Raw genomic sequence first — 24,919 nt, forward strand, 5'->3', positions numbered from 1 at the left:
GGAGACCGGTTTCGATCCCACGACTCTCTGGCCGCAACGGGAGGTTCGTGGCACTCTTCCCACTGCGCTACAAACCGAGACGGGAGCATGTGCTACGAACGCGCCTTATGTCCTTCACTCATTCAAACTACGTCAAGAAGCTACTGATACAACGAAGGCACGCGAAGCTGAACGTCAACGGAAACGACGAACTGAAAACTAATGGGAACTTCAGTCGACCCCATGGATGCTTCGCATACTACTCAGGGTTCACCTACGGTAAGATGGTGTAATTTTATTTTTTGAATTTGAGTTGTTTTGGCGTAAAGTTTCGAAAGAACGCCCACCCAAATTACAGGAAAAATCAAGAGAAAACTTTGGTGTGGACGGAACTTCGAGTAAGGTATGCAAATTCAAAAAAAGTGGCCGCACTGTCAACCAAAAGTGCAGAGATATCAATGAAAAATACGAGATTGGCGATACTTAAGGTGAAATGCGGAGAAGTGATATTAGTGGCCCCACCAACACAAGAAAAGAAGACTCACGTTTATTTTTTTTTTGTCACTCATCGGTGGTTTCACTAATTTCACTCATTCATTCTTTTGACCTTTTTAGGGGATGGGCGATTTTGGGGGTCTTTTTGCGAATTGAATATTTCCCCCTAAAGAGGAGTGTGCGCGGTGAGGTACCGTACTCGGCAGAAAAATTCCCATTTCTATGTTCCGAAATTCACTATATTCGCAAATTTTCCCCGTAGGTTTCTCAAGAATTGCCTGCATATTTCCCGGCATTCTCGTTTTGCAGGTAATAGACGTCTGCCTGCCTCTAAGTTGGTTCCTTTTGAAGTTTGGGTGTTAGCCAGTGCCACGTATGTCTAGTGTACGTAGCTTTCCTGGCGCAGACGTTGCTCGAGAATCGCAGTATCAGCGGAGACAATAAATTTTATCACATCTACCGCTTCGCAGCATTCGACATTTGACTATACATTTCTTGTTTTGTACCAAACAGCGGTCTTATTTCGCATTTTAAAGCTTCAACTTAAAATTTTCGTATGAAGAACAACGAGGCATTGTTGGGTAATTGAGGTAATTTTAGCTTAGCCCGGAACTGCTGGAAACAGCTCTTGTTGACAGCACGGGGACCAAGGCGTACCCGAAATACTTTTTTGTATATTAGAGGAATACATGCAAACAGGCTTCAGCCCTTCAGACTTCACAGCTTCACCCTTTACTAACTCTTTCTCATTGAATAGTCTGTTTTTCATTCTCCCTCTTGCTCCATGAACCGGATTGGAAGTGTTCTTGGATGCTTTTTGCTTGCAGGAACACGACTACGGATATTTGAACACAAATCCGACGAAACGTTAAGAGAACTATAAAAAGTTATTAATGATGCGAGGTTTGGTGTAATTGCATTTTTTTTCTTTTTATTCTGGTGACACTAAAACTCCCTCCATCTACTAAAAATTTCTTTTTCCCCTTTTGGCCATAATTACAGGCGAAAATTCCCTAATAAAGGGAAAATTCCCCACAGGCATCACTGAGTGGGCGATGCTATGCAGGAGGTCGTTCTCTCGGAACTTTACGGTATATAGGAAGAGCGTGAATGCGGGCCAGGCGGCGTTCCGGATTGTGGGGGGAGTGCATGTTACTAGTAAAAGAGCAATGGAGAGATTTGCGAAGAGGTGAGTGGGAATGAGTCATCCGGCGCTTAGGATGTCTGGGAATTCAAAACCGAGGCACGTTAGAAGGCTGCAGCAGGTGACTGAGTTTCCGTCTTTCAATTTGATTTACCTGAGGCGTCTGTTGCAGTTAATCAGATGTGTTCTGTAGCCCCGCATGCATGCAAGTGTTTGGCGGTGGAAGCCGATCAGGATAAACCCAAACGCTGATTTGTGTGATTGTCGAATGATAATGTAGAGCTTGTTATGTTCCCTATTTGTCAGTAAGTTGTTTGGCAAACCTTCTTACAGCCTCTGATTCCAAACGCAAGTGATAAAACGGACCCCCCCATCTACGCACGGCACCAAAAATAATCGCCAAGAAAACAAAATTGACCAGGGTCCTGCCTACTTCACTGCAAATGTCGTCTAAAAAAGCTCCTCGTCTGACTACCCTGCCTTGTAACACCCTCTCCAACACCTTGCGTTCTCCCCTCCGTGCACGCTGCTGCCGCGATATCCCCAGCGGAGTTTAGCAAAATAGAACTCAAGTTGCCCGCCCTTGCACGACTCGCGTGTTGCGAATTAGGACAGCGCGGATCTGTGTCTTTTAAAGACGATAGTCTTTCGTTGGCTGCTTGAACCCAGAAATTTTGGACTGTCTGTCTGTCTGTCTGTCTGTCTGTCTGTCTGTCTGTCTGTCTGTCTGTCTGTCTGTCTGTCTGTCTGTCTGTCTGTCTGTCTGTGACTCGATTCGGCCAGCCGGCCAAAGTGAAACAAAAACTGCGCAATTGTCTTACTACCGGCTTTGTAGTGGTTTCTCCTAAGAACATCATTTGTTTGAAGTTTGCAATGAATGTAGTATCACTGGCATCGGCACAAAGCAGCATTTTCAATAAACCAAACTTGCATTTTGCCTTTTTGGCCCTTTTAACAATACGTCACCAAAGTTAGGTAGATGGGATGATGCAGGCAATGCCGAGTTCACCCAGGCGCATTGCCTTGAGACCCCGTCTTTCGACGGGACAAGGACCACCGGTCGCCATATAAATTTTCGGGTAACTCGTCCTGACGACCAGCGTCAGGCTATGCAGGCGTAGCCTCCGGGGAATAGAACGAAGTTTATTGCTCTTTTTTTTCCCCTTCAGGCCAGCCCGTGGCTAATCTCAGTCGAGAACACCGCCTACGGTATCACACCGGGCTGGTACCGTGGAGACCCTGTACAAATCCCATCTGATCACACATGTATTTCGTGTTTGCATTTTGCAGCCGCGGCCATTTTGTAGACAGGACAACGATAACGGAGCCTTTCGCAGAGTGGGACAGGTTAAGAAGTTCGCCTCAAGACGCAAAATAAAACAAAATCCGGTATTCAAGGAAACATTCCACTTATAAAACGGAATTTCTCGCACCTGCTAACCTATCCGTGGCCGCGTCACAGAATAACCACCCCTCTCCCCACGCTTTCAGCATCGGTGGCTATGGCTCTAGCTGTTGTAGGCAGGTTTACGCCGAAAGAGGGAAGGGGGGGGGGGGGAGCAGCGTCACCTGCCCAGGTAGGAGAGGTAAACACCGCTCGGCCTGCCTCGCGTGTTGTTGTCCCAGGCTGTGTTTGGGTCACTCGGCGGGGGCGCGGCTGCCAGGCCTGCAAGCACCGAGAACGTCGACGGTCGGGGCGGGGAGACCGTGGGAAAAAAAAGAGCAGGGCCCACCGGGACCATTCCACTGCGAACAACAGGTGGTAAAGCGAAGCCCACGCTTTCGCCCCCCCCCCCCCCCCCCCCGCGTGCCACCCCACACTCGAACCTTCACGACTCCCCTTCCTCTCCTTTCCCACCCATCCTTCACCATAAGTCTGTGTTCTCCTCCTCGCTCAGCTACCGCGCCTGACTCTTCCAAGTTTATTCCACGCCCCCGGTCTATGGTTCCGCAACGCTGCTTACGACTACGAAGAACAGTAATTTGCTGCCCGAGAGTCTAGACCGACGACGGATGTTTTAAAATTTTCGCTTTCTCTTAGCCTCGGTGAGCGAAGTGAAACGCAACGAGAGGCGTAAATGCGCCCTGGACACATCTCTTTAGCTGCAAATGGTTATTTGGCGGTCACGAAAGCGTTTTTCGCTGTTCGTAGCTCTGCATCAGCGTCTTGCGAAATGCTTTCCTCAAGAGGTCCCGCAGGGCGCAGTTTTATCTCTATTCCTTTTTTTTTTGTGTGTGTGGTATCGGTCTTCTCTGGTAGAAAACGGGCCCCTAAACCCGGAGGACAGGTTGCGTTAGAAATGTTCGTCCAAGCTTGTAATGTGTAGAGATTAATTTTTGGGGCGTCCGACACTTCCGTTATTACAGAAGAATGACGCGCTTAGCGGGACTTTCGATTTTAAGGAGCACTCACATCTCCCTTACTGTCGACCAGTGGAGGCAGGCACGCGGGAGCCCGAGGAACGGAGTTATTGAGCACACGGTCGCCTAGACTATGAGCATGTGTTTATGTCTGCTGAAGGTATCGGAAGTAGACGATATGTGGCGCACCTTCTGATGCCTGTATAGAATTCAAACGAGAAAACACTGTGTTGCTTCTTTTGTGGTTCAAAGATTTACGCTTCGACCAGTGTTACAGAGGTAAAATAACCTCGAATGAGTTCATTTCGAGAAGCCGGCAGCTACTGTTATTTTGAGGCTATTTCAAAATTTTAATTAAATGACGCGTATGTGAGAACGTATTTGGCTAGGGGTAAAAAATTCAAAAACGAATATTTTTTGTTTTTTGCATGTATTCCCGAGTTTAATGCTTCATTGCGTTATTTCCTTCCGTTCGGTATTTACCTGAATCCAGGATCGAGATTTCAGCGTTTTCGTTTTATACCAAACTCTGGAGCTTGCGAGTCTTACGCGATCTTGCTTAAGTTGCGTTGATTAAACAACAGCGCAGCCAAATACACACCTAAACAAAAGCCGCATTTCCAGCTCATTCGCAAGCTACCTCAATCTGCTCCACGTTGATTGAGGGCGAGTATTTGGAGAAACATTATATTTACTCAGCGTAAGATAAACACTCAACTCTGATTGAAATGCACACGGCCAAATGTTGTCGGACAAAAACCCGTGTAAAATATTGCATTGCGTTTTGAAACAATGCAAAATGCATAAGCATTTGTATGTAGGCTCAACAAGCCAACCTACCTGCCTGTCTGTGACACTCGACGGGTCCCACATTCTCTGTTTACGAAAATGCTGTTAATAAATGACCATACGGCCTTCGTATTGTTCATAGGACTGCATGATTACCCCCTAAGGTATCTTTTTATCAATGCATTGCAGTACAACGGCGTAACCGTGTTAAAAGGCTTTCTACACAGTGTTCTGTAGGGAGACATGGGGTTCCATGGAGGTATTTAATAAAATGTTCTATAACCTTCATAATTTAGTATAAAACTGTCGAAACTGTAGTATAAAACTGGCAGAGGCTTGGTCAGGCATTCCGCCTATATCTCCGCCCCCCGTCACGGATAGCATCCGTTGAAACAATTCTGAATATAAAAAATAAGAGTGAGAAGAAAATGAAATCACTTAGGAACGTAGAGACAATTTACCGCATGAGGAGAAAAAAATGTCAGGATCTTCAGGTTAAAGAACCTCGACTAATCCCAGCTTTGCGATGTGCAGCAGAGCAGCTCACGCATTTATCCGACACTTCTCATCTTGGTGTTTGCGCAAATTTGTTAAAACCGATACGGCGGCTTTTCGCCGTCCCACGAGCGACGTCGTCGAAAATCAAAACTGCTCCGAAGATTTCTGCAAAATCGATATTTCCCCTCGGAACGTCTGCAGAGTCGCCCGTGTAGTGGCCGTCGTGGCTCACGGTGATGACGTAACCCCGGGTGAAGCCACGCGATGAAGTCACCCGTCTGGGGAGGCCAGCGTCTGATTAGATTCCCACCTGGCTTCTCGGCGCGCTCCCCAGAGAATCGTCGCTTACGCCACGGCCGCTCGATGGAAACGCGGTTGTTTCCACCGAGCGGCCGTGCTCGCGCGACGGCCAGGTGTGCGGCCACGCTCGGGTGACCTCATCGCTTGGCTCCCAGACCTCACTAGGCCGTCGCGCAGAGCTTTACTCTCACTCACGCTCATCGTTCGTAGCAAAGCCCATACTGAGGCTAGCTGGTTGTACAAGCTTCAGTGAATTATGTACTACAGCTGTGTGTCGCCCTCTGTGTGTTTAGCCCTGTTTGTTTACTTCTAAAGCAGCGCCATTTACCAAAACAAGTCGTTTGTAGTTTCGCACAGCCTTCATTCGTGAAGACGGCGTGTCGTTGACTCGTGCTGCTCCCTCGCCACTGTGGTCACTGGTGAATCTTCTCACGTGGATTGGAAGGGTTTCACCGTTCACGTAGCGAAGAGTCGAGAAGACACGCCTGAATGGATGTCTCGGCCGAGAATACCCTTGTCGTATCACCGCTTGAAGGGACACTAAAGGGTAAAAAACAAGTTGGCCTGCATGGATAGATTACGGTTCCTAGAATACACAGAATACGCATACAGCGTTGTCTCGACTAGAGGTTGTTTAATAAGGAAGGAAATGTCAAAAAAGCGAAAACGGGTGTCGATGCCCCGTAAGATTTGGGTATGAGGTTTGTGACGTCACAAAAGTTGTGAAAAGCTTGGCTTAAATGTATTATGAATACAGGGCACATTTGTGTTTTATTTGGTTGAACTTTTAGCCTTCTATAACTCGCTCGGCTCCGTCACGGCGCAGAAAGACGTTTTTTTTTTCTTTCGCAGAGAAGAGGTCAGTAGTATTGACGAATTTCTTTCCGTTGAACGTCAGCAGTGACGTCCTCTTTGGTAATAAGCGAATCAACATGTTAACTACGCGCTTGAAACAAATGGCGCGATCAAACGGTACCAGAAGTGCCGATATATAACAGAGCAATAATAACTAGTTGTCGGCATCTTTCGTCAGCGACCACCAATTACACTAACTATTCTCTGTGACGTCATTGGGTAGGAAGAAAGCGCCTCGTCAGACAACGCTGTAATCTGTTCCGCCTAATTTCTCGTAGTTAGTGCCGGAATTTTCTTTATAAGGCGGCGATCTTTTGCAGGAACCAAACTTGTATTTTGTGCCTCTTTGACGTCATTCGGTAGGAAGAAAGTGCCTCGTCAGACAACACTGTAATCTGTTTCGCCTAATTTCTGGTAGTTAGTGCCGGCATTTTCTTTATAAGGCGGCGATCTTTTGTGGGAACCAAACTTGTATTCTGCGCCCACGACGCCTCTAAACTTAACGTTTTCAGATGGGAGAAACTCTGCAGAACAATTGCCGCAGCCCGCTGCATACCGGTTTATGGAATTCGGGGCACTTCACACTGGAATTTAAAGTTCCCATTATGCGAAAAGTTAATTTTTACAAACGATGGGAGAGGAAATTTGATTTAAAAATTCTCAATATCGTGAGAGCCGTGTGTGTGTGTGTGTGCGTGTGTGTGTGCGTGTGTGAGTGTTTGTGCGTGCGTTAGTCTGTGCGTGGGCGCGTGTGCGCGCCTGCGTGTTTTGAAAGAGCAGACTACGGTTCGTTTAGCTTCAATAACTTGTAGCAGAAACAAGAAATGAAGATGCAAAATCAAAGCATAAACAAGACGCCCCAAAAGTGTCATGCGTTTTACCGACGCCGCACACTCCAATCAATCCTCGAAATGGGGTTAAACACACGTTACTCTCTTTCAGGCGCGCTCTACGCAAACCCACGAGCCAGTGGTGCGGCAGTTTTCACGTAAATGCGCTCAAACACACCAACACGCGCTGTTTTGACGCCTTGTGCTGAGTTCGAGGTCAGCGTTTACTCACCGCTCACAACAGCGTGGTGGTGGTGGTGCAGTTTCCGCCCCGCTGGCCACAGTGAATGGCGAAGACCCTGGCGGACACGCTTCGACTCCAGCTCTCTTCTTCGAGAGTAGCCGAGCGAGCAATGTGGTAGACAGTCAGGCACAGTGGCAATAACCTGGCTCGCCCCCGTATAGAAAGCAGCAGCCCGGCCATGCGGTTGCTGCTTTGGAAGCGAACGTATACGCCCCTTTACAACTCTCATACCTCGACGTGTACGTGTTTGTCTGTGTGCAGATCCACGCGCTTCGCTTAGAACGAGAACCACGTGGAAAAGCTGAAAGGCGGCAAATATATATTACAATTGCATCTAGCTAGAGATACTCCATAAGTAAATGCGAAGATGCAGCTTGTGGACTTGGTCACGCTTTCCTTCTTTTTGGTTCTACCGACGATATTCCTCGACCTGGGCGTAGTCCAAGGAGTCGTCGAAACAGAAAACGTTTTTTTCTTAATTTGCGATTGCGAATACATCTTAGCCAATTAGAAAACATGGGTAGTCACGAGTTTGTTCTCAGCGGAGAAACATGGGGTTCTCCGTATGCCGATTTGTATTCAGCAGAAGGGAATTGCGCAATATTTGCAGCTTCAGTGTAAAATAAATAAGTTTGTAAAGTTGATAATACTTGGCGTTATCACAGAGCCGTCTTAGCGGCTAATTGTCGTTTAATTTGTTTCGTGACAGTTTCGATAAAACAATAGTTACAGCCGTTGTAGGCAACCACTCTCTCTCCGTAGAGAGTGGTTGTGAAAAGCAGAGGAGCACTCATTAACGTTTCCAACTTCGATGTGACCTAACGTAATGACAAATAAATTAAACTCAGCGTGAAGATAGTCGTCTTAGCGGCAAATTTCAGCATAATTATTTTCAAGAGATCTAGGTACTTTAGGTTGAGCGCTACAGAGCATTCGCGAGAAATTGGAGACGAAGACGTTTTCGTGCCGACGGAGCACGTAGATACGCTACGTACACTCAGTTAATTTCCTAACCGTGCAATCGTTAGTGGCAGAGCCCACGTACAAAACTGCGGGGTAGTAAGGTACGTAAGGATTTAGTGAACGTGGCCTTTACTCCTTTACTGCTATTTTACAACCTTTATTATAATTGGAGCAGTCCACAGGGAAGCCCCGCGCATGCGCAGTACAGTCGAGGAAAGGTTTCGCTGTTGCCGAAGAAATTGGATTGATTGATTGATTGATTGATTGATTGATTGATTGATTGATTGATTGATTGATTGATTGATTGATTGATTGATTGATTGATTGTAGGGTTTAACGCGCCGACGCAACGCAGGCGATGAGGCGCGCCGTAGTGGAGGGCTATGGATTAATTTTGACCACCTGGGGATCTTTAACGTGCGCCGAAATCTCGTTCACACGGGCGTTTTTGCTTTTCGCCTCCATCAGAAAGCGGCCGCCGCGGCCGGGAATCGAACCCGCGACCTCGTGCTCAGCAGCGCAACGCCTTAGCCACTGAGCCACCGCGGCGGGTCAACCTCAGATTTGGTGATGACGTTGTCTTGCTAAGTAACTCGGGGGACTAAGGTGGGGGGGGGGGGGGGGGGAGAAATTGGAGACGAAGACGTTTTCGTGCCGACTGAGCATGTAGATACGGACATGGGCCACCGCCGGGAGATAGCTGTATACAGCCTCGCTGTATAAAAAGAATTGCGAGACGCTTTACCAGTGAATGTGGTGGTGTAGGGAAGAAACAGTGGGTGTGCCCGTGGTTGCTACCGGTTTAGCATGGTTAAAGGGGTCACGCGGACAAAACACAAGGTTCGTTCATTCGAAAGACTGTCTCGGTAAAGTCAAACTGACACCACCTTTTAAGCAGACTTCGCTCAATTATCCTGTGTAATTAGAAAAAAAAGGGAATGGCCATGCGACCCACTAGCTCAATTTCGGCAACAGAACCTAAGATGTCATATGAGCCTAGCTGTGCAACGCCTAGCTATGCAAGCGGTTGCGCTCAGCACCGCGACGCCTTAGTCACTGAGCCACCGCAGCGCGTGCCGTAAGGCTGCGTTGCCAGGCGCGAAGTTTTAGTTTAGAGCGTTATATATTCCGAGAGTGACACCATTATGTTACTGTTTGTTTTAAAGGTCAAATGTATACGAAATCCATACAGTAACCGTACACCCCCCTGCGCTGCGATATGCGTAAAAAAAAATGTTATACAAATCCGCGTGCTCACCATTGGAAACGTAATATTTATTAACGAAATAAGATAATTAAATAGACGAACAACAACACAGACTCCTTGGAACGACTCCAAGAAAACGCTGGTAGCAAGGCCATGAGATAAGCGTCCTCTCTTCGTCAGACGAGTGGACCCAGCGAATCACTGCGGTTCACCGAGCAGGGTAACCGGAAGACGTTGCTGTTGGAGCGGAACCACTTGTTGGCAACTGCAAAAAAGTCGAATCAATCAATCAATCAATCAATCAATCAATCAATCAATCAATCAATCAATCAATCAATCAATCAATCAATCAATCAATCAATCAATCAATCAATCAATCAATCAATCAATCAAGCAAGCAAGCAATCAAGCAAGCAAGCAAGCAAGCAATCAATCAATCAATCAATCAACCAATCAAGCAAGCAATCAACCTTTATAAATCCGAATGAGTAAATCCGAATTAAAATGCGCGCAAAGATCAAACTTGGGGGGTTTACAGATGGCGACACGTAGGAATTACCTTAAAGAGACCATAAAGAGAAAACAGAAGTTTGGTTCATTCAAGAGATTGCCTCGTTAGAATCATACTGACACCATTTTTAACGTAAACCACCCTCAAAAAGGCTATATAATTGGGAAAAAGGGAATGGCGTTGCGACCCACTAGGTCATTTCCCGCAACAGGACCTGTGATGTCATACGAGCCAGCTCTGTGATTCGCGGGGGCCGGCAAAAGCATCTTATGAGCTTGCCGAACGAGCTGTTTGCGCTTAAATTTAGGGCACATTCTTTTTAAAGCAGTGAGAATGGTGGGAGAAACAGTGGAAGTTACGAAAGCACACGTAGACATAGAAGTACCGCTGCGTACTGCTGTTACTGTACGCACTATGCTTGGTTTAGCTGCACAGGACTGTGGGCTTTGGGGTTGTCTCAGACGACATTGGCCGATTGACGCCAGCCACGGTGTCTTGCGTGACCATATTTGTCGACCGAGGACTATGTTTCATGAAACGATGATTTTCTCCCCGAACAAAAACCAGCCCAGTTTGAATACGGTCAAAAACAAACCAAAGACAGAAAATGGCTTGCCGCGGTATGGTGGTGCCATCTGGGTCTAATGGTAAACAATGCTTCGCAATCGGATGCAGAGCGGTCGGTACCCGTGATGTCATTGCAGACCACGAAAACACACGATGTAGTGGGAAAAATCAAAATTTCAACCTAAATTGATTAATCTCTCAGTGGATAAAACATCGCTTGCATCCGACTAAGTACTGGACGCGCTACAAAACACGAAATCTTTCGAATAAAACAAACCTGCATTTTGTCTTCATGGCTCTTCCAATACTTTTTTTCAACTATTTTGTGACATTTTCCCCATTTTTTTTATTTTTTGGGTTTTCGCTGTTTGTTACTTCCGAAATTTATGCTTTTGTGGGGTGGAAATGAAGGACCGTATAGATGTTCCTGCTTGTGGGAGTATACTCAACCAAGAATGTCTCGCTAAAGGCTTCCCTCAAGTGGTGCCACTTGATGCTTCCACAACTTTTCATTAGAAGTCCAGCCTAAATTCGAGAGCAGCGTTGAATTGCCTGTAATGAGTTATGCTACTCTCTTATGTTATATTATTTGGCATTGCACCGCAATGGCTTTTACATTGGTGATTGCCTGCCTTTCGTAATATGTGGCTTCTCGCTACGTACGCCTTTGCGCGAGTGCAGACCTGTCATGTTGTCATGGTAATTATCAGTCATCTCTATCGTCTAAAGCCTTAAGCCCGCTTTAGTCGGCGAGAAAGACAGAAACAGGCAATGTCAGACATTTCCCCTCAGCAACCAGCGTCTTCCCAGGCTTGCCAGTCCTGTAGCAGAAAATTGACACGGGAGGCGCAGATGCCCTACCGTACGTGTCCTTGGGGGAGCGACTGGATACCGCATCGCGACTGCCATGAAGGCCGAAACCGATCCGTATTTTGATTCAAGCGTAGGGCGTGGCTTCTGAGGTGGCCACTGGATGCGCAGGCGTTCCCTTCTTCGCAATGCCGGTCACATGGTATACTTATTTTTAGCCATGGAGGAAAAAAAAGTTAGGAGACGGCATGACGTCACGCAGCTAGCCTTCGCAAGCCCAGGTCCGTTGAAGCCGCTCCCTCCGCCGTTTCCCTTTCTCAAGCCGCCGCAGTCGGCCCTCCAAGGTCGGGTGGGCCGGCGGCGGCGGCGGTCTCCGACTCCGGGGCATCTCTCGTGTTTCGTTGGCGGTAGCTGTTCCCCGTCCTTCCTGCATTTGTCTGCTCGGCGATCTCATGCCCGTGTGCGGGCAGGAGTGCCGCGTACGTGCGGAAGACAAAAGCCATGGGAAAAAAAAAAACCCAACATATAGCAGGCTTCGCGACAACGGGCCGCAGAGCAGTTTCGAGCAGACGAAATTGAAGAGCGCGGCGGCCCCTACAAAGGCGGTGCGGTGGGGTCACGTGGTGCAGTGACGCCTGGGCCGACTTCGATTTTACTTTTTATGTATAGGCTTCACGTTTCTCCGGCGGCGCCGTCTCCTAACTTTTTCTTCCTCCATGTTTTTAGCTTTCCTCGAAGACGCACGAGTTATGGTTGCGCAGTCTGCAGCCCGCGTGACCACGTGATAGTCACATGACACCTGGGTCTACATCATCGGCGCGGCAAGGGGATCGAGTAGCACAGCACACACGGAAACGCCATGCACATGATTTAATGCAATCCTTTCCACTCGAACGGCGCTTACGGCAACGGGCGAGCTATATGTATGAACCCCCACTGCAAAAGCGGGGACATCCGATACCGGACGCCGGTCACGAATGCATATGCGGCGTGTTTTGAACAAGGACGGTGCACCACACAAGGGACAAGATAGATAGGCGTAACCGAGTCAACAGCACGCCTCGAAAAGATTGCCAGCAGCGATCCGCTGACGTCGTCCAGGCGCCAGCCCTCGTGCTGCAATCGGGGACGGCCTGAAGGCGAATAGCTTGTCCGCGGAACTTCATCCGAGCGGATGTGCTGGGCCGAAACGCCGATCAGATGGCCCGGAGACACGCAACGGCAGTTTGGTCTAGATACGACTGCTGACGAGCGGTCCGCAATGTGGCCGCTTTAAATTTATTACTGGCGTTCAATCAATCAATCAATCAATCAATCAATCAATCAATCAATCAATCAATCAATCAATCAATCAATCAATCAATCAATCAATCAATCAATCAATCAATCAATCAATCGATCGATCGATCGATCGATCGATCAATCAATCAATCAATCAATCAATCAATCAATCAATCAATCAATCAATCAATCAATCCTTTTGGTTCCTGAAATTGGACATGGTAGTTATGGGAGCTATTTAACTCCTCTTCAGCGACTCAAAAAACGAGCGTTAAGAATAATAACGCATACCACCCAAGCAGCATAATATTTGACGAACTACGAGCACGTTCATTCACACGTCTCCGTGACTACAAAATTGCCCTTTTAGTCAACAGCACAGTAAGTTGTAACTATCCCCTGTCCTTAACTTTGTTTTTTTTTATTTTTTTAGCGGCTCCGAGGACGAGACAAGCTACAAACGGAAATTTGAGCCGTCCTGTGTTTAAGAATTTGTGCGGTGAAATGTTGATTCAGTTGTTTAGTGCGAAAGTATGAAATATCATCAATTGAAACTAAACTTGCAAAAAAATTTCAGTCGACGCGTAAAATGAGTTACTTGTATAATCAACATGCCTAGTTTTCTGTGGCTACGTAATTGTTATATTCTGTGTCTCTGCGATTTGCTTTGCTTCGCAATCCAGTAACGCATTTCTGTATTGGATCGGACATTATACTTAGGCTATCAGTCCGAATATTTGCAGTATTAAGTCCCAGAAGCATTCAATAAAGTCGCCTTATGATGATGCAGAAGGACGTCCCAAGGTCAGGGACTGTTACGGGACAAGCAGCAAGATTACAAAGCCTTTCGACAACGCGAGGCAGAAGCAAGGGGCCTCAAGCGTTCCAATGGGCATTCATGCTTTCGGAGAACTATGAGAGGATCCGGCTCTTCACGGAAGGGCCTGCACCGTCGATGAGAAAAACGATATATTGAGCCCTCATAACGTGCGCCCATAAGAGACTTCGAACCGATCGTGCAGGAACTGACGAGTATTGTGGCGTAAACTACACTGGCCGAGGTTGAGCAGTTTCGCGTGAACCTTGAAGGGGCGTGCTGCGCAAGCGCGAGGGGCATTGGATTGAATTGGATCGGATAAGATTGGAATGGATTAAATAGACTTGGATTGGATTGGATTAAATTGAATTGGATTGGATTGGATTGGACATCCAATCAAATTGGAGCACGGGTGTGTAGAAAATTGGGTCTGCACATTCGCCGGTCTGCACATTCCAGAGGAGTGACGTCATAGCCGCGGCAGACGCACTAGCCGCCGCGTGCCCAGACGTTTGACGCTGCGCCGGAGCCGCTTGATAGCCGTTTCGCGTGGCTCCTGGGGAGCCGTGCTGCGCATGCGCGAGGAGCAGTGGCTGAACTGGACTAGAGGACCGGATTGAATTGGACTGGATTGGATTGAAAATCGTTTTAGCAGCAGTAAGCATAATAATCAGGTAATCCTAGACAACCAGTAAAGCTAAGAATAACCAGCTGAACCTTAGCTCACGCTACTATCCTGGCATAGCCGAGCTAAGCCACTGGTAATTTTTTTGTGGCATCCCCCCAAAAGTTTCCTTATTGCGTAAGCCCGTTTTATTCTCTCGCCACGCTGCAAAAGTGGTCCCATCGGAAGAACTTCCGTGAAAAATCAGTGTCATTTCCCTTTTGATTGATTGTAGGGTTTAACGCGCCGACGCAACGCAGGCGATGAGGCGCGCCGTAGTGGAGGGCTCCGGATTAATTTTGACCACCTGGGGATCTTGACCGTGCGCCGAAATCTCGTACACACGGGCGTTTTTGCTTTTCGCCTCCATCAGAAAAGCGGCCGCCGCGGCCGGGAATCGAACCCGCGACCTCGTGCTCAGCACCGCAAGTGTCATTTCCCTGATCAGTGCAACCGTTCGTGGGTTATATTGGTTGATGACGAACTCCCACTCAAACTTGGGAGCTTGCATGCTTTTTAAATCGAAAGCTTTATTAGTTGTGCCAATGGCATCCTGTTAAATAACTAATGCATTTCGCCTTAGACCAATCGGTCGACCGAAAAGCTCTGATAACATCTCCGGACACACGGCGCGTGCGTGAAACACGGCTTCCATTGTTCCCGAAAAAGTAGCGGTTCTAGATAAGACAATACATGCATAGATCACAAAGATGGAGTGCAGTAGCATACCTTGATCTGATAAACAACGCACCGGTATATATTCAGGTCGTTCGTAGATGCGTTCACTTAGTGCGCGAAAAATCGTCGCGTGATTTCGTTCTTCGTTTTTGCGATTTGGGTGTCTTTGAAGGCTCGTAGACCAACGGGACGCAATTCCAGCGCAGGTTGGATGCGCATTTAGCTTCCGCGCTTCTCTCATCCATCTTCAGGGAGGAATGGAACCCCATTTTCCCGACGCAGATTTACGCAGGCGGATTTTTTCGCTACGAGTTTATTCTAAATAATTTGAACCTTCCGTCCCAAATCAATCCCCAGCTCTCCTTCTGTCCTCAGTCGTAAATTATCCGCCTGTTGTGCCCGTCGAAGATGCACCCCTACAGAGAAGATGCAAGAGAAGCACGCGATATCGCGGCTACATTCGCTTCGCGCGTTCGTTTTAATGATAAAAGTGTTGCCTTTAGACGCATCCCGTTTCGTCGCTCCTCCTGACTCGCCGAAGGGCATGTAGGCTATCGCATGCAAGTGCTTGGCCTTTCAATGATGTTCCCCTTCCCCTCTCCAACGTTTCCTCTCGACATAACATTGTTGCGTAAACAACAAGTTTGAAGACTACGACGACGAAGGGAATGCCTCCAGCCATAGAGTTTCATACTAATTAGTATGAAACTCTATGCCTCTAGCCACCTCTCTTCAGCGCGTGCTGACGGACTGACGACGACGACGAGGAGAAGAGTGTCTCGGGCAGTTGTGTGCGAGAGCACGTGCAGCCAGCTGTACGAGCAAGAACGCCAGTCTAGCGCGTGGTGTGTGGAAGTAAGGGACTGCGTCGCTGAGTTGTTGGAGGCACAAGTTCGCCTTATTAAATTAGCTTCAATCCCTTCACTCACTCCGAATATTTCATCCTCATTCTTGCTACGTGGCAATATGGATCCTTTAAAAATGCCTCATCATCATCATCATCATCGTCGTCGTCATCATCAGCATGGTTGTGCTGCACTGCAGGACGAAGGCCTCCCCCAAGTTAGTTAGTTGGTTGAAGCTTTTATTTGAAAGGAAGGCCATAGCCAATGAGGGGGTGGTTAGGATTGGGATGGGAAGGGGGATATACAGAATATGATCAATTTCAGTTCTTAGTTCGCACTTCGCACTTCACAGTTCACACTTAGTTCACACTCAGTTCACATTTCACACTTAATTCGCATTTAAAACTTATTCACACTTCACAGTTTTTGAGTCAGTGTGACGGATTAGGCGTCGCCCTGCTAGACGACTCGCGCCAGACCACTCTTAGCAGACCAATTAAACTGAGCAGATGTTCTAGTTGCGGTTCATCCAAGTTGCGGATATGCTGCAACGTTATGCCGTCATGGCCTGGTGCCGATTTCGTTTTGCTTTGCCGTATTGCAGCCTGAAGTTCCGCAGGCGTGAAAGGAGTGTCCAGAGAAGGGTTCGGGTTATTTACCGTAATTTGAGGTAAATAATCAGTGGGAGTAGAAGTAGCTGATGGGAAGAAGGTTGCAATGAGGCTTTTTTCTACGTGGTCCGGAGGCGCACTAAGCGTTAGAGTGGCGAGAAGCGGCGACCGTTTCTTTCCATTTCCAGCCATGCTTCTATAAATGCCCCAAAGCCGAGAGAGGCCTCGCTCTTTCCCCAATTGGTAGCACAGTTCCGGCCAGTTGTCATATGCAAGCTGCTTCTGATAATCCCGAATAATTTTAAATTGCTTGCGAAGTTTTATCAGGTCGCAGTGTCGTTTGCCAAGTTGTCGGTATCTGCATGTGAGATCCTTAGCTCTTTTCCATAAGTTGGCAAGGTGACCATCAAGCGCCGGTGTGTCTTCAGAGCAGGGGACCGCTTCCTGCGACATCTCTGCTGCAGACCGGGTTATCTGAACGAAGGACGTAAAATCTGTAGACATCTCCGATGATTCATTTAGTATTGCACGGAAGCTGTTCCAGTTGGTAACTTGTAAAGTTTTATTTGGAATTTTCCGTCGCCCTTTGAGCGTAATCGCAATAGGAAAATGGTCACTGCCCCACGTGGTATCGTATATTTTCCGCCCTGATGCTACTCCATGAGACGCGAAGGTGAGGTCAGGTGTCGTGTCTCGTTGTGAGGGGTGTGCTCCAACTCGAGTAGCCACCGTGAGGTCATTCAAGAGAGCGAGGTTGTTCATAGACGTAACTTCTTCGACTTCACGACACCGCTTGTTTGAATCAGTGTACCCCCAAGCTGTGTTTCTAGCATTGAAATCACCTCCTATCACGATAGGGACATTAGGATACCGATTTATGACATCCGTCAGCCATTGGAATGCAGGTTGAAATGCAGAACCGTTAACTGGTGCGTAGTACACTGATGCCACCAGTATCGGCTTCCCGGATGGAAGACGAGCAAGCACTAATATCACCTCATGTCGCTTTGAAGTAAGACCAGCTAAACGGATTTGCTTGCAAGCAATATCACTTCTGGCCAGGAGTATTGCGTATCCCGGCGCCGACGGTGTAGGGTTACCGGAGGCATTAATGGTTTTTTTACGTGCATTAGTAATGGCTGGGTCAGAAAATGTGACGTAACCCCGTATAGTCGGAACACATCGAGTTTCTTGCAGGAGTACGAAGAGGGGGCGAATTTGCTGTACTTTTTTATATAAGATTGCCGAACATGTAACGTAGCTACGGCAATGCCATTGGAATATGTTAATTGTGTTCATTGTTGCCTAGGAGTAGGGTTGTTTCTTGGGGGAACCTTTCGGGGTGGTTCCTCTTTATCTGGTAATTTATTAGTGATATACTCGATCATGGAGGACGTCTCTTTCATGAAACTCTCTAAAAGAATACGAATCTTTCCTATTTCGTCTTACCGAGAAGCTCGTTCCTTGTGAATGTCCGATCGTATTATGTTCAGCACTTGCATTAGTTCTGGTTCAATTCTTGGTTGCGATGTAGGTGTTACTTTCTTACTTTGGCTCCTGCTGCGACGGGTAGAGCCCTTGGGCTGCCCTGGCTCTTGTGGCGTCGACGCTGGGGGATTCTGTTCTGCCAGTGCCTTCTTTAGTTCCTGGTTTTCTTTTCGTAGCTGTTGTACTTCTTGACGAAGAGATGCCAGTTGTGTCAGCACTTCTGAGCTCAGGGAATTGTCCTTTTGAAGGTTGATTTGTTGCGCATGTCGGAGGTATGTGGCAGGAGGCCCCAAAGATTGCTAGACGTCTATCGAGCGCTAGCTGAGTCCACCGTTTCCCCCCCAAATATTCGCAGCTCATCCCTGAATCGAGTCATTGGCCGACCTTTATTGCGTTTACGACCGGCACTTAATATCTAAACTCCAACAAACAGACAAACAGCTCTCTTCCATCACACATAACGCTTCCCCGGCTAGCCAGCACCAAGGCAACTTGGTATAAGGATGCCTCTCACGGGCATAAACCCTAAGAACAGCTTACGGCTCCCGAGTCTATTAAATGTTAGATCTCTGTCTGTCCACGTGAACGCGGACCTCCCGTTTTCTTCGAGATTAATTAGGGCCAAAGCTGCAATTGCATTGCGGCCATACAGCGTAAGAAGTGCCTTTATCAACAGCGAAAGCAGCCGCGCCAACGTATACAATACACTTACTCCATTTCGAACCGTACAGGACGGGACAGCCGCCATGTTTGGTTAGCACCTCTCCTTCCCCGTCCGAGTTTAGGTTCCACCAGAAGGCCGCGTTTCCCTGCAGAGCAGTAGACGACGAAGCTTCTTAGCACACGGATATAGAGGTGACACACAGTGTAGGCGAAAGTTGTGAGCAAATTTGATTTCTCTCGGGCGTGCACGGTGAAAAACAGTTAAGCGCCTGGGACACGATACATGCATGCAACCGTATCCATAAAAATTACCGTGGTTGAACGCGGTTAAGTGAAGTTTGTCGAACGATAGCTCGGTTGTTGCGCCAAGAGAGATAGTGGACGCGCACACTGTAATTGCACCCCCAGACCAAAGACAGACGCTGCTCAGCGCAGTGGGTGCTGTAGGCGCGAACTCTCAGTGAACTTTGGTGCAGCTAGCGCCCCCTTGTATCATATTATGATGGCCTGCGTCCTTGCCCTTCCTCTGCACCCCTCCCCCTGGAAGAAGCGAGAGATTCGATGCTTTCACTGCGCAAGCGCACGAGGCCTGGCTTCACTTTGGCTGAGCTACGCGGAATTGACACAAGGAGGCGTTTTTTAAACAACGAAGCTGTTGAGCGAATCGTTTGTGTATGGTGTCCGCAGTCTTTTAAAAAAAATTACTGCCGTTCCACTCAATGTGAAAGCTGTCGGATGTGCAGAGCAGTGATTCGTCACAATGGGCTGTACCGCCGTTATCCACTACACTGCTACCACGTAATACCATTCAAATTTCCCGCCTTCGCAGTGCTCGCGCGCCTCCTGCCTAAAACTGCGCCAGCGGGAGTTCTGTTTTTTTTTTTGTGCTTGCTTTTCCTGCCGCGCGTGCCGGCGTTGCACTGCCACTCTTTTTTCGCTTACTATCGTAATAACCAACCAAACGAGCGTCCCTAGCTAAATTGTTTGTATTAACGTTTGGTTTATATTGTTACCACATTATGCCCCTCCTGCTTGAGCCTTCATGGCCTGCAGTATGTTCTTAAATAAATAAATAAATAAAGAACGCGGGACGCTACCGGTTAATTGCGTATATTTTGCCTCAAATGTACCTACAGTATTCTTTGCGCTAAATAACAAGGAGATGTGCGACAAGCGCCAGCGGTTCAGGTGTTTCGAACGGTTATGACTATTTAAACCGCTTGGGTTTCGAAGCCTCTGGGTTACGCCGCGACGACAGCCGCTACGACGGAACGCCGTGTGGCTCTACTTGGGTCCAGCGAGCGAGCTACGACAAGGCGAGCCCCTAAAGTGTTCTGCACTTAAAAAACAGCAGCGGGCCCCGTATCGTGGCAACACTCGCTCGGAACGAGAAAGACACGTCATAGCGTACGCCCCTTGTTGGTTCGTCATCATACGCATGGGCTCTGAACGGTAGAAGACTTGAATGTCGAAGCTGCTGTATGTGATCATTGATTCCATGACTCGGCCGTGGATAGTTGGCACGGCCGAGGGGGAACAGGCCGCTATGCCTCGACATGCGCGGCGTGCAAAACATTCGCTAGAAACGATAAGTCGAGCTTGAAGACTAGCGTACGAAAACGTCTACCAAAACGACCAGCTCACTGTGGCCTTATTCCACATAAGGTTATTGGAATGTTATGCCACCGCCGTCGACCACGACACCACAACGATACCAAAACTCAACTTTGTGTCCGTCAGTGATCACCTACAACTTCGCCATTCAAGTCTTGGGCGTAAGTACAAGCTTCTCTGAAGTTTTTTGGGGCTTGTACATCGTTTAACAAAGCTTTCGCTCTAAAGTATAGTCACAGCTCCGCGGCTGCTATACGATGCAACCAATGTGGGAGCTGAAAGAATTGTTGGTGACTTCGCTCTGCCCCTTCAATAAACCGCTCTTGTGCAGGGCTTAACATACGCATAACTACGTTCCACATGAACCAGGAAACGAAAATGTGGACTGGGTCTTTCGAATGTTCCGCTCTTACCCAATTTTTCCTGCGTCGTTAGGTACTCAACCGCTAAAAGCCGTTGCTCCTGTGCTTAATCGAGAACCATGTAGGCTACGCGTGCGGGTAAATTGTCTGTATAAGCTCGAGCAGAGTACGTGAGTACAGGAGTGCGGCTTACCTTTTTGGGCGTTAACCGCACACCCAACTGCGGGAAAACCGTGGCTCCGCCCTCTTCGACGTCACTCAACTGAGGAGGAAAAAAACAAGGGTACTCCGTGAACTGTCGCATAAACAAGGTGACTATTTTTTTTATTTTCAACTCAAACTGTTACCAAACTGCGGACATAAATAATTACAGGGGAGAGAGAGAGAGACGGTTTCTTGTTTATCTAGAAAATGTTGCTCAGGGATCAAAGAAACCCTGCGACACTTTTCGTAACCGATTGCCCTCTTTCCTTCGCGTCTGGAACCACTACGAAAGCTATAGTTATCGCCAGCACAGAGCGGCACTGTGTGATTTGCCCGTCGCACCAGATACGCCTTCCATTTCTGCTTTGTTTTTGTGTCTTTTTGTTTAAGTTGCTATCGAAAAGCGTTCACTGCTGCAACTGAAGGAAAACCGGCCAATACCCGCTACATGGCCTTAGTGACGTAATTCGAGCCTTCGAAGAACTTCAAGACCGGGAAAGAGAGAAAAATCTTTTGAGCGAGTTTCCAAGTTATCTGATGGGCATAGAGCAGTCATTTTTGGCTGAGGTACTTTGCGACCCCCTAATATAAGTACTGGGTGTGTTGGGTGACTATACGTTGTGCAAGCGTTTAAGACTTCAAAAAAAGTTCAAAAAGCGTTGCAGGGTCCCTTTAAAGCATACCCAACGCAAATGTGCCAAGTGTGTCGATATTTCGGCGCACGTTAAAATTGCCCAGGTGTTTGAAGCCCATCCGGAGCAGATCTGCTAGATACGCCGCGCCTCATGGCGGCCAGGTACAGCTTCCCGCCGTAAAATCCCGATGATTCGAAAGCGGGGGAGTGTCCAGAGGAGGGGGGCGGGGTGTTCCGGTGTCAGAACGCGCCCCGAAATTCATGCATGCAGAAAATGGCTAATATTTTGTTTTGGCGTCCGACGCAGTATTCCTGATTCTTTTTTTTTTTTTTTTGCGGTGGCGTATAACACTCCCTTAAATATATTTCTGGCTACGCCACTCTTCGAAAGCATACATTGCACTTGGAAAGTTTGGAAAGCCAGCATTAAAACAAAAAAGTTCTAGAAGGGGCAAGAAGCCGCGCAATGATTTGTTAAACGCTTCCTAAACGGAATTTCGGCAAATTTGAAGCGTCTATATATGTTCTGAAGCTTTCCTGCCTTTCCTTTTTGGTAAGTTTTCTCTTCTGAATGACGCGCCTATGCTTTGTGCGAGCAGCCTTACAGGCAGACGACTAAAAAAGAGCGCCAGGCGGTGGTAGCGATATCTTTACCATTTACAAGGACGCGGGGTCGTGCAAGATACGGGAAGCACAAAGAAATAACCAAGAAAAGAGTGAATGTTTCTGCCAACAGGCGGCGCACAGCCAAAATCAGCTGTCGTCAGTTCATTATCTTTCCTTGTGGACTCTTCAACGCTTTTCCGATAAACGCTATCACCAGTTCCTTCACGTCTGCGAGACTTGCTCGACACAGGAGATACGCCTTCCGTTTCTGCTTTGCTTTTGTGGCTTTCTTTTTAAAGTGGCTATCAAATGCGCTCATTGTCGCAAGTGAAGGAAAGCCCATCAATAACTGCTACACCGTTCTAATAACGTAATTATAGCGGCCGAAGATCGCCAAGATCGGTAAAGAGAGAAAATTCTTTTGAGCAAGTATCTGCGTTATCTGATGGGCATAGAGCAGCGATTCTGGGATGAGGTACAATCGCAAAGGAAAAAGATTGGCACAAGTGACTCATGACCATCGCCTCCGGAGGCGATGTCATGACCGAAGCGGAGAAAACGCCACACGCGGCGCTATTGTTCCCGAGCGCTCCCATAGAGAACAGTATCAATTCCAAACAACGGGTGGCCGGCAGAAAGCAACCCATCCAGCTGCTCGCCCTGCGATAAACTGCGATAAAGAAAATGCGGCTGCTCACGACGCCAGCTTAAAAAAAGAAATGAACTCACGTCGGCAGCACCTTTTGGCGAATGATTTTACCGATAAGCAACAGGCGTGCTATCATTTAAAAATGTAAGGTGCTTGTTGGAGGGCTTTCCGCCGGCCACCTCTTCTTACGAAAATGGATTGTGCTGGCACTATCGCTGTAGGCGCGCTGAGGAAGAATACCGCCGTGTGCCGCGATTTCTCTGCTCCAGTCATGAGCCGCTTGTGCCAATCTTCTTCCGTTGCGACTGTACTTTGTGACCCCTTATTCTATGCACTCAGTGGGTTTGTTGACTACTTTCTGAAAGCATTTATGATAGCAAAAAAGTCGAAAAAAGTGCACACGGTTGCTTTAACATTACACCTTAGCAGTGCCCACACACATCGCGCTGGCAACAATATCTCTGCCTGAAACGCAACGAAAAATCCTCCGAGGGAACATCCGGTAAACGTCGGCAATCAACTTACGTAGAACATGAGCGTGGCTATCCGGTCGCCCGATGTCCGCTCAAAGTCGTCAATCTGGGAAACGAAGATATAATATGGGGAAAATCGTGAGGCCCGATCGTACAGGTATATACGAGGTTCGGGCTCTACGAACACATCGACTGCAAGAGTCTGGAAGCCCAAAAATCGTAAGCAATAATAGCGAAAGTAACGACGACACAGGCGCATTAGGTCATACCTTCCTGTTCGGATCGTTGTAGATGTCCGCGAGGAAGTCGTGGTGCGCGACGTATTGCCCTCCCACACCGTAATTGGCCAACTGCGTATTCAACGAAAATGGAGAGAAATTGGAACAAGGGCTCACAAAGTGCAGAACTGACAAAGCGAGATTTCATATTTACACAAACTTGTCTGAGGTTATAGCGGGAGTATGTTACTGCTGGACTGAAAATCACGCCTATGAAATGCAGGGTCAAAGCGCATGCGTAGAACGCGTTAGGTACTCAGGTACCGGGATCAGCTACGCGTGGTTGGCTGATTGACAGGAAACACTCCACCTCAACAAACAAAGAGATGCTCACAATTTTACAGACTAAAGTTCGGATGTTCTACAGAGTTCTACAGACTGCAGACACGAGAGGGGGGGGGGGGGGGGGAGGCTGGTGAATATGACTTATTATATGCAAACAAGGGTGACTTATCCTACCCAGCTATCTGAAGGCACGATTATTACACTTACTAAGCGTAATCTGGCTCTTAAACTTGTGTAGGATCGCGGACACATGGAAATGCGTTTCATCTAACTCTCTTTTTTTTTCCCCCCAAGTCTTGTGAAAATGCTCCAGATTAATTTTCCGGTCATAATATTTGTTCGATTCAGAGAATGCGTAACGCGTGTTATTTTCCCGTTACACGCCATGTTCAGACCATTACACGCCATGTTCAGACCACTGATGGAGCAGGCATGCTCATTGAGCGCCATGAATCTGTGCGTCAGAGATGCGTGCTCAACTTGTGTACTGAAGGTCCTGCTTACGATTCCCGTCGATACTGAAATTTTCCTAATTTTCTGTTCAACTGAGTTCCTTCACATTTATTTTCTTCGTGCCGTCGGCCACAGTCACATAGGCTTAGTAGCCGTTTCTCTGCTAACGACGCTGGATTTTTCGCTGCAACGGGCCATTCGACGCTTTCGAATTAAAGCAGGAATGGCCTACTCGCCTGGTAATGTTCAGCTTCGCCATTGAGGAAGCGGGTGCCCAGTCCCAGCAACAAATGGAGGAAGCGGTTCAACCTCGACGCCACCGGAGCGTCCAGGTCTCCAAGCCAAGCACTGCAATACCGCAGTTATATTGACAACTCCATCAGCGCTGTAGTTCGTAACATTACAAGGTAAATAAATCGTTGCGTTTGTTATTGCAGCAAAAACTTTTCTGGGTTCCCAGCTAACAACAACAACTTATTGCCAGCTGCGCACTTATTGCTTCACTGCAATTTAGCTGATTTTTCTATACATTTCTATACAACGAAAAATGTTTCATGGTTGTCTTTGCATTTCCATAGGTACAAAAGTTCTGGTCCAGTTCCTACGAGAGACTGAACTGGACAAATCTCTCTGGATCACAGACATAGCAAGTGTGTCACGATATCTACTCTTTCGCACTGTGGCATTCATCTATTTACAGACATACTGAGTGGCGCAAATACACAACACACAAGAAAGAAGACATGGACAGGCGCTACGTG

The 24,919-nt window shown here is 47.7% G+C and overlaps 1 protein-coding gene across 1 annotated transcript in view; it reads right to left on the minus strand.

Annotated features, from left to right (window-relative positions):
* Positions 1 to 9,712: 9,712 nt before the first annotated feature.
* Positions 9,713 to 24,919, minus strand: part of LOC144159064 (prolyl 4-hydroxylase subunit alpha-1-like) — a 58,175-nt gene continuing 42,968 nt past the window's right edge. The window contains exons 11-16 of the mRNA XM_077690324.1: positions 24,395 to 24,506; positions 23,412 to 23,492; positions 23,195 to 23,248; positions 20,770 to 20,838; positions 18,650 to 18,746; positions 9,713 to 9,930 (exon numbers count right to left, since the gene is read on the minus strand). Of these exons, the coding sequence (XP_077546450.1) occupies positions 9,842 to 9,930; positions 18,650 to 18,746; positions 20,770 to 20,838; positions 23,195 to 23,248; positions 23,412 to 23,492; positions 24,395 to 24,506 (502 nt within the window). The 3' untranslated portion in view covers positions 9,713 to 9,841. The remainder of the gene's footprint in view (positions 9,931 to 18,649; positions 18,747 to 20,769; positions 20,839 to 23,194; positions 23,249 to 23,411; positions 23,493 to 24,394; positions 24,507 to 24,919) is intronic.

The sequence above is a fragment of the Haemaphysalis longicornis genome, unplaced genomic scaffold (genome assembly GCF_048455015.1).
Source record: "Haemaphysalis longicornis isolate Haplotype H1 unplaced genomic scaffold, Haemaphysalis longicornis Haplotype H1 scaffold_10, whole genome shotgun sequence".
Taxonomy (NCBI): domain Eukaryota; kingdom Metazoa; phylum Arthropoda; class Arachnida; order Ixodida; family Ixodidae; genus Haemaphysalis; species Haemaphysalis longicornis.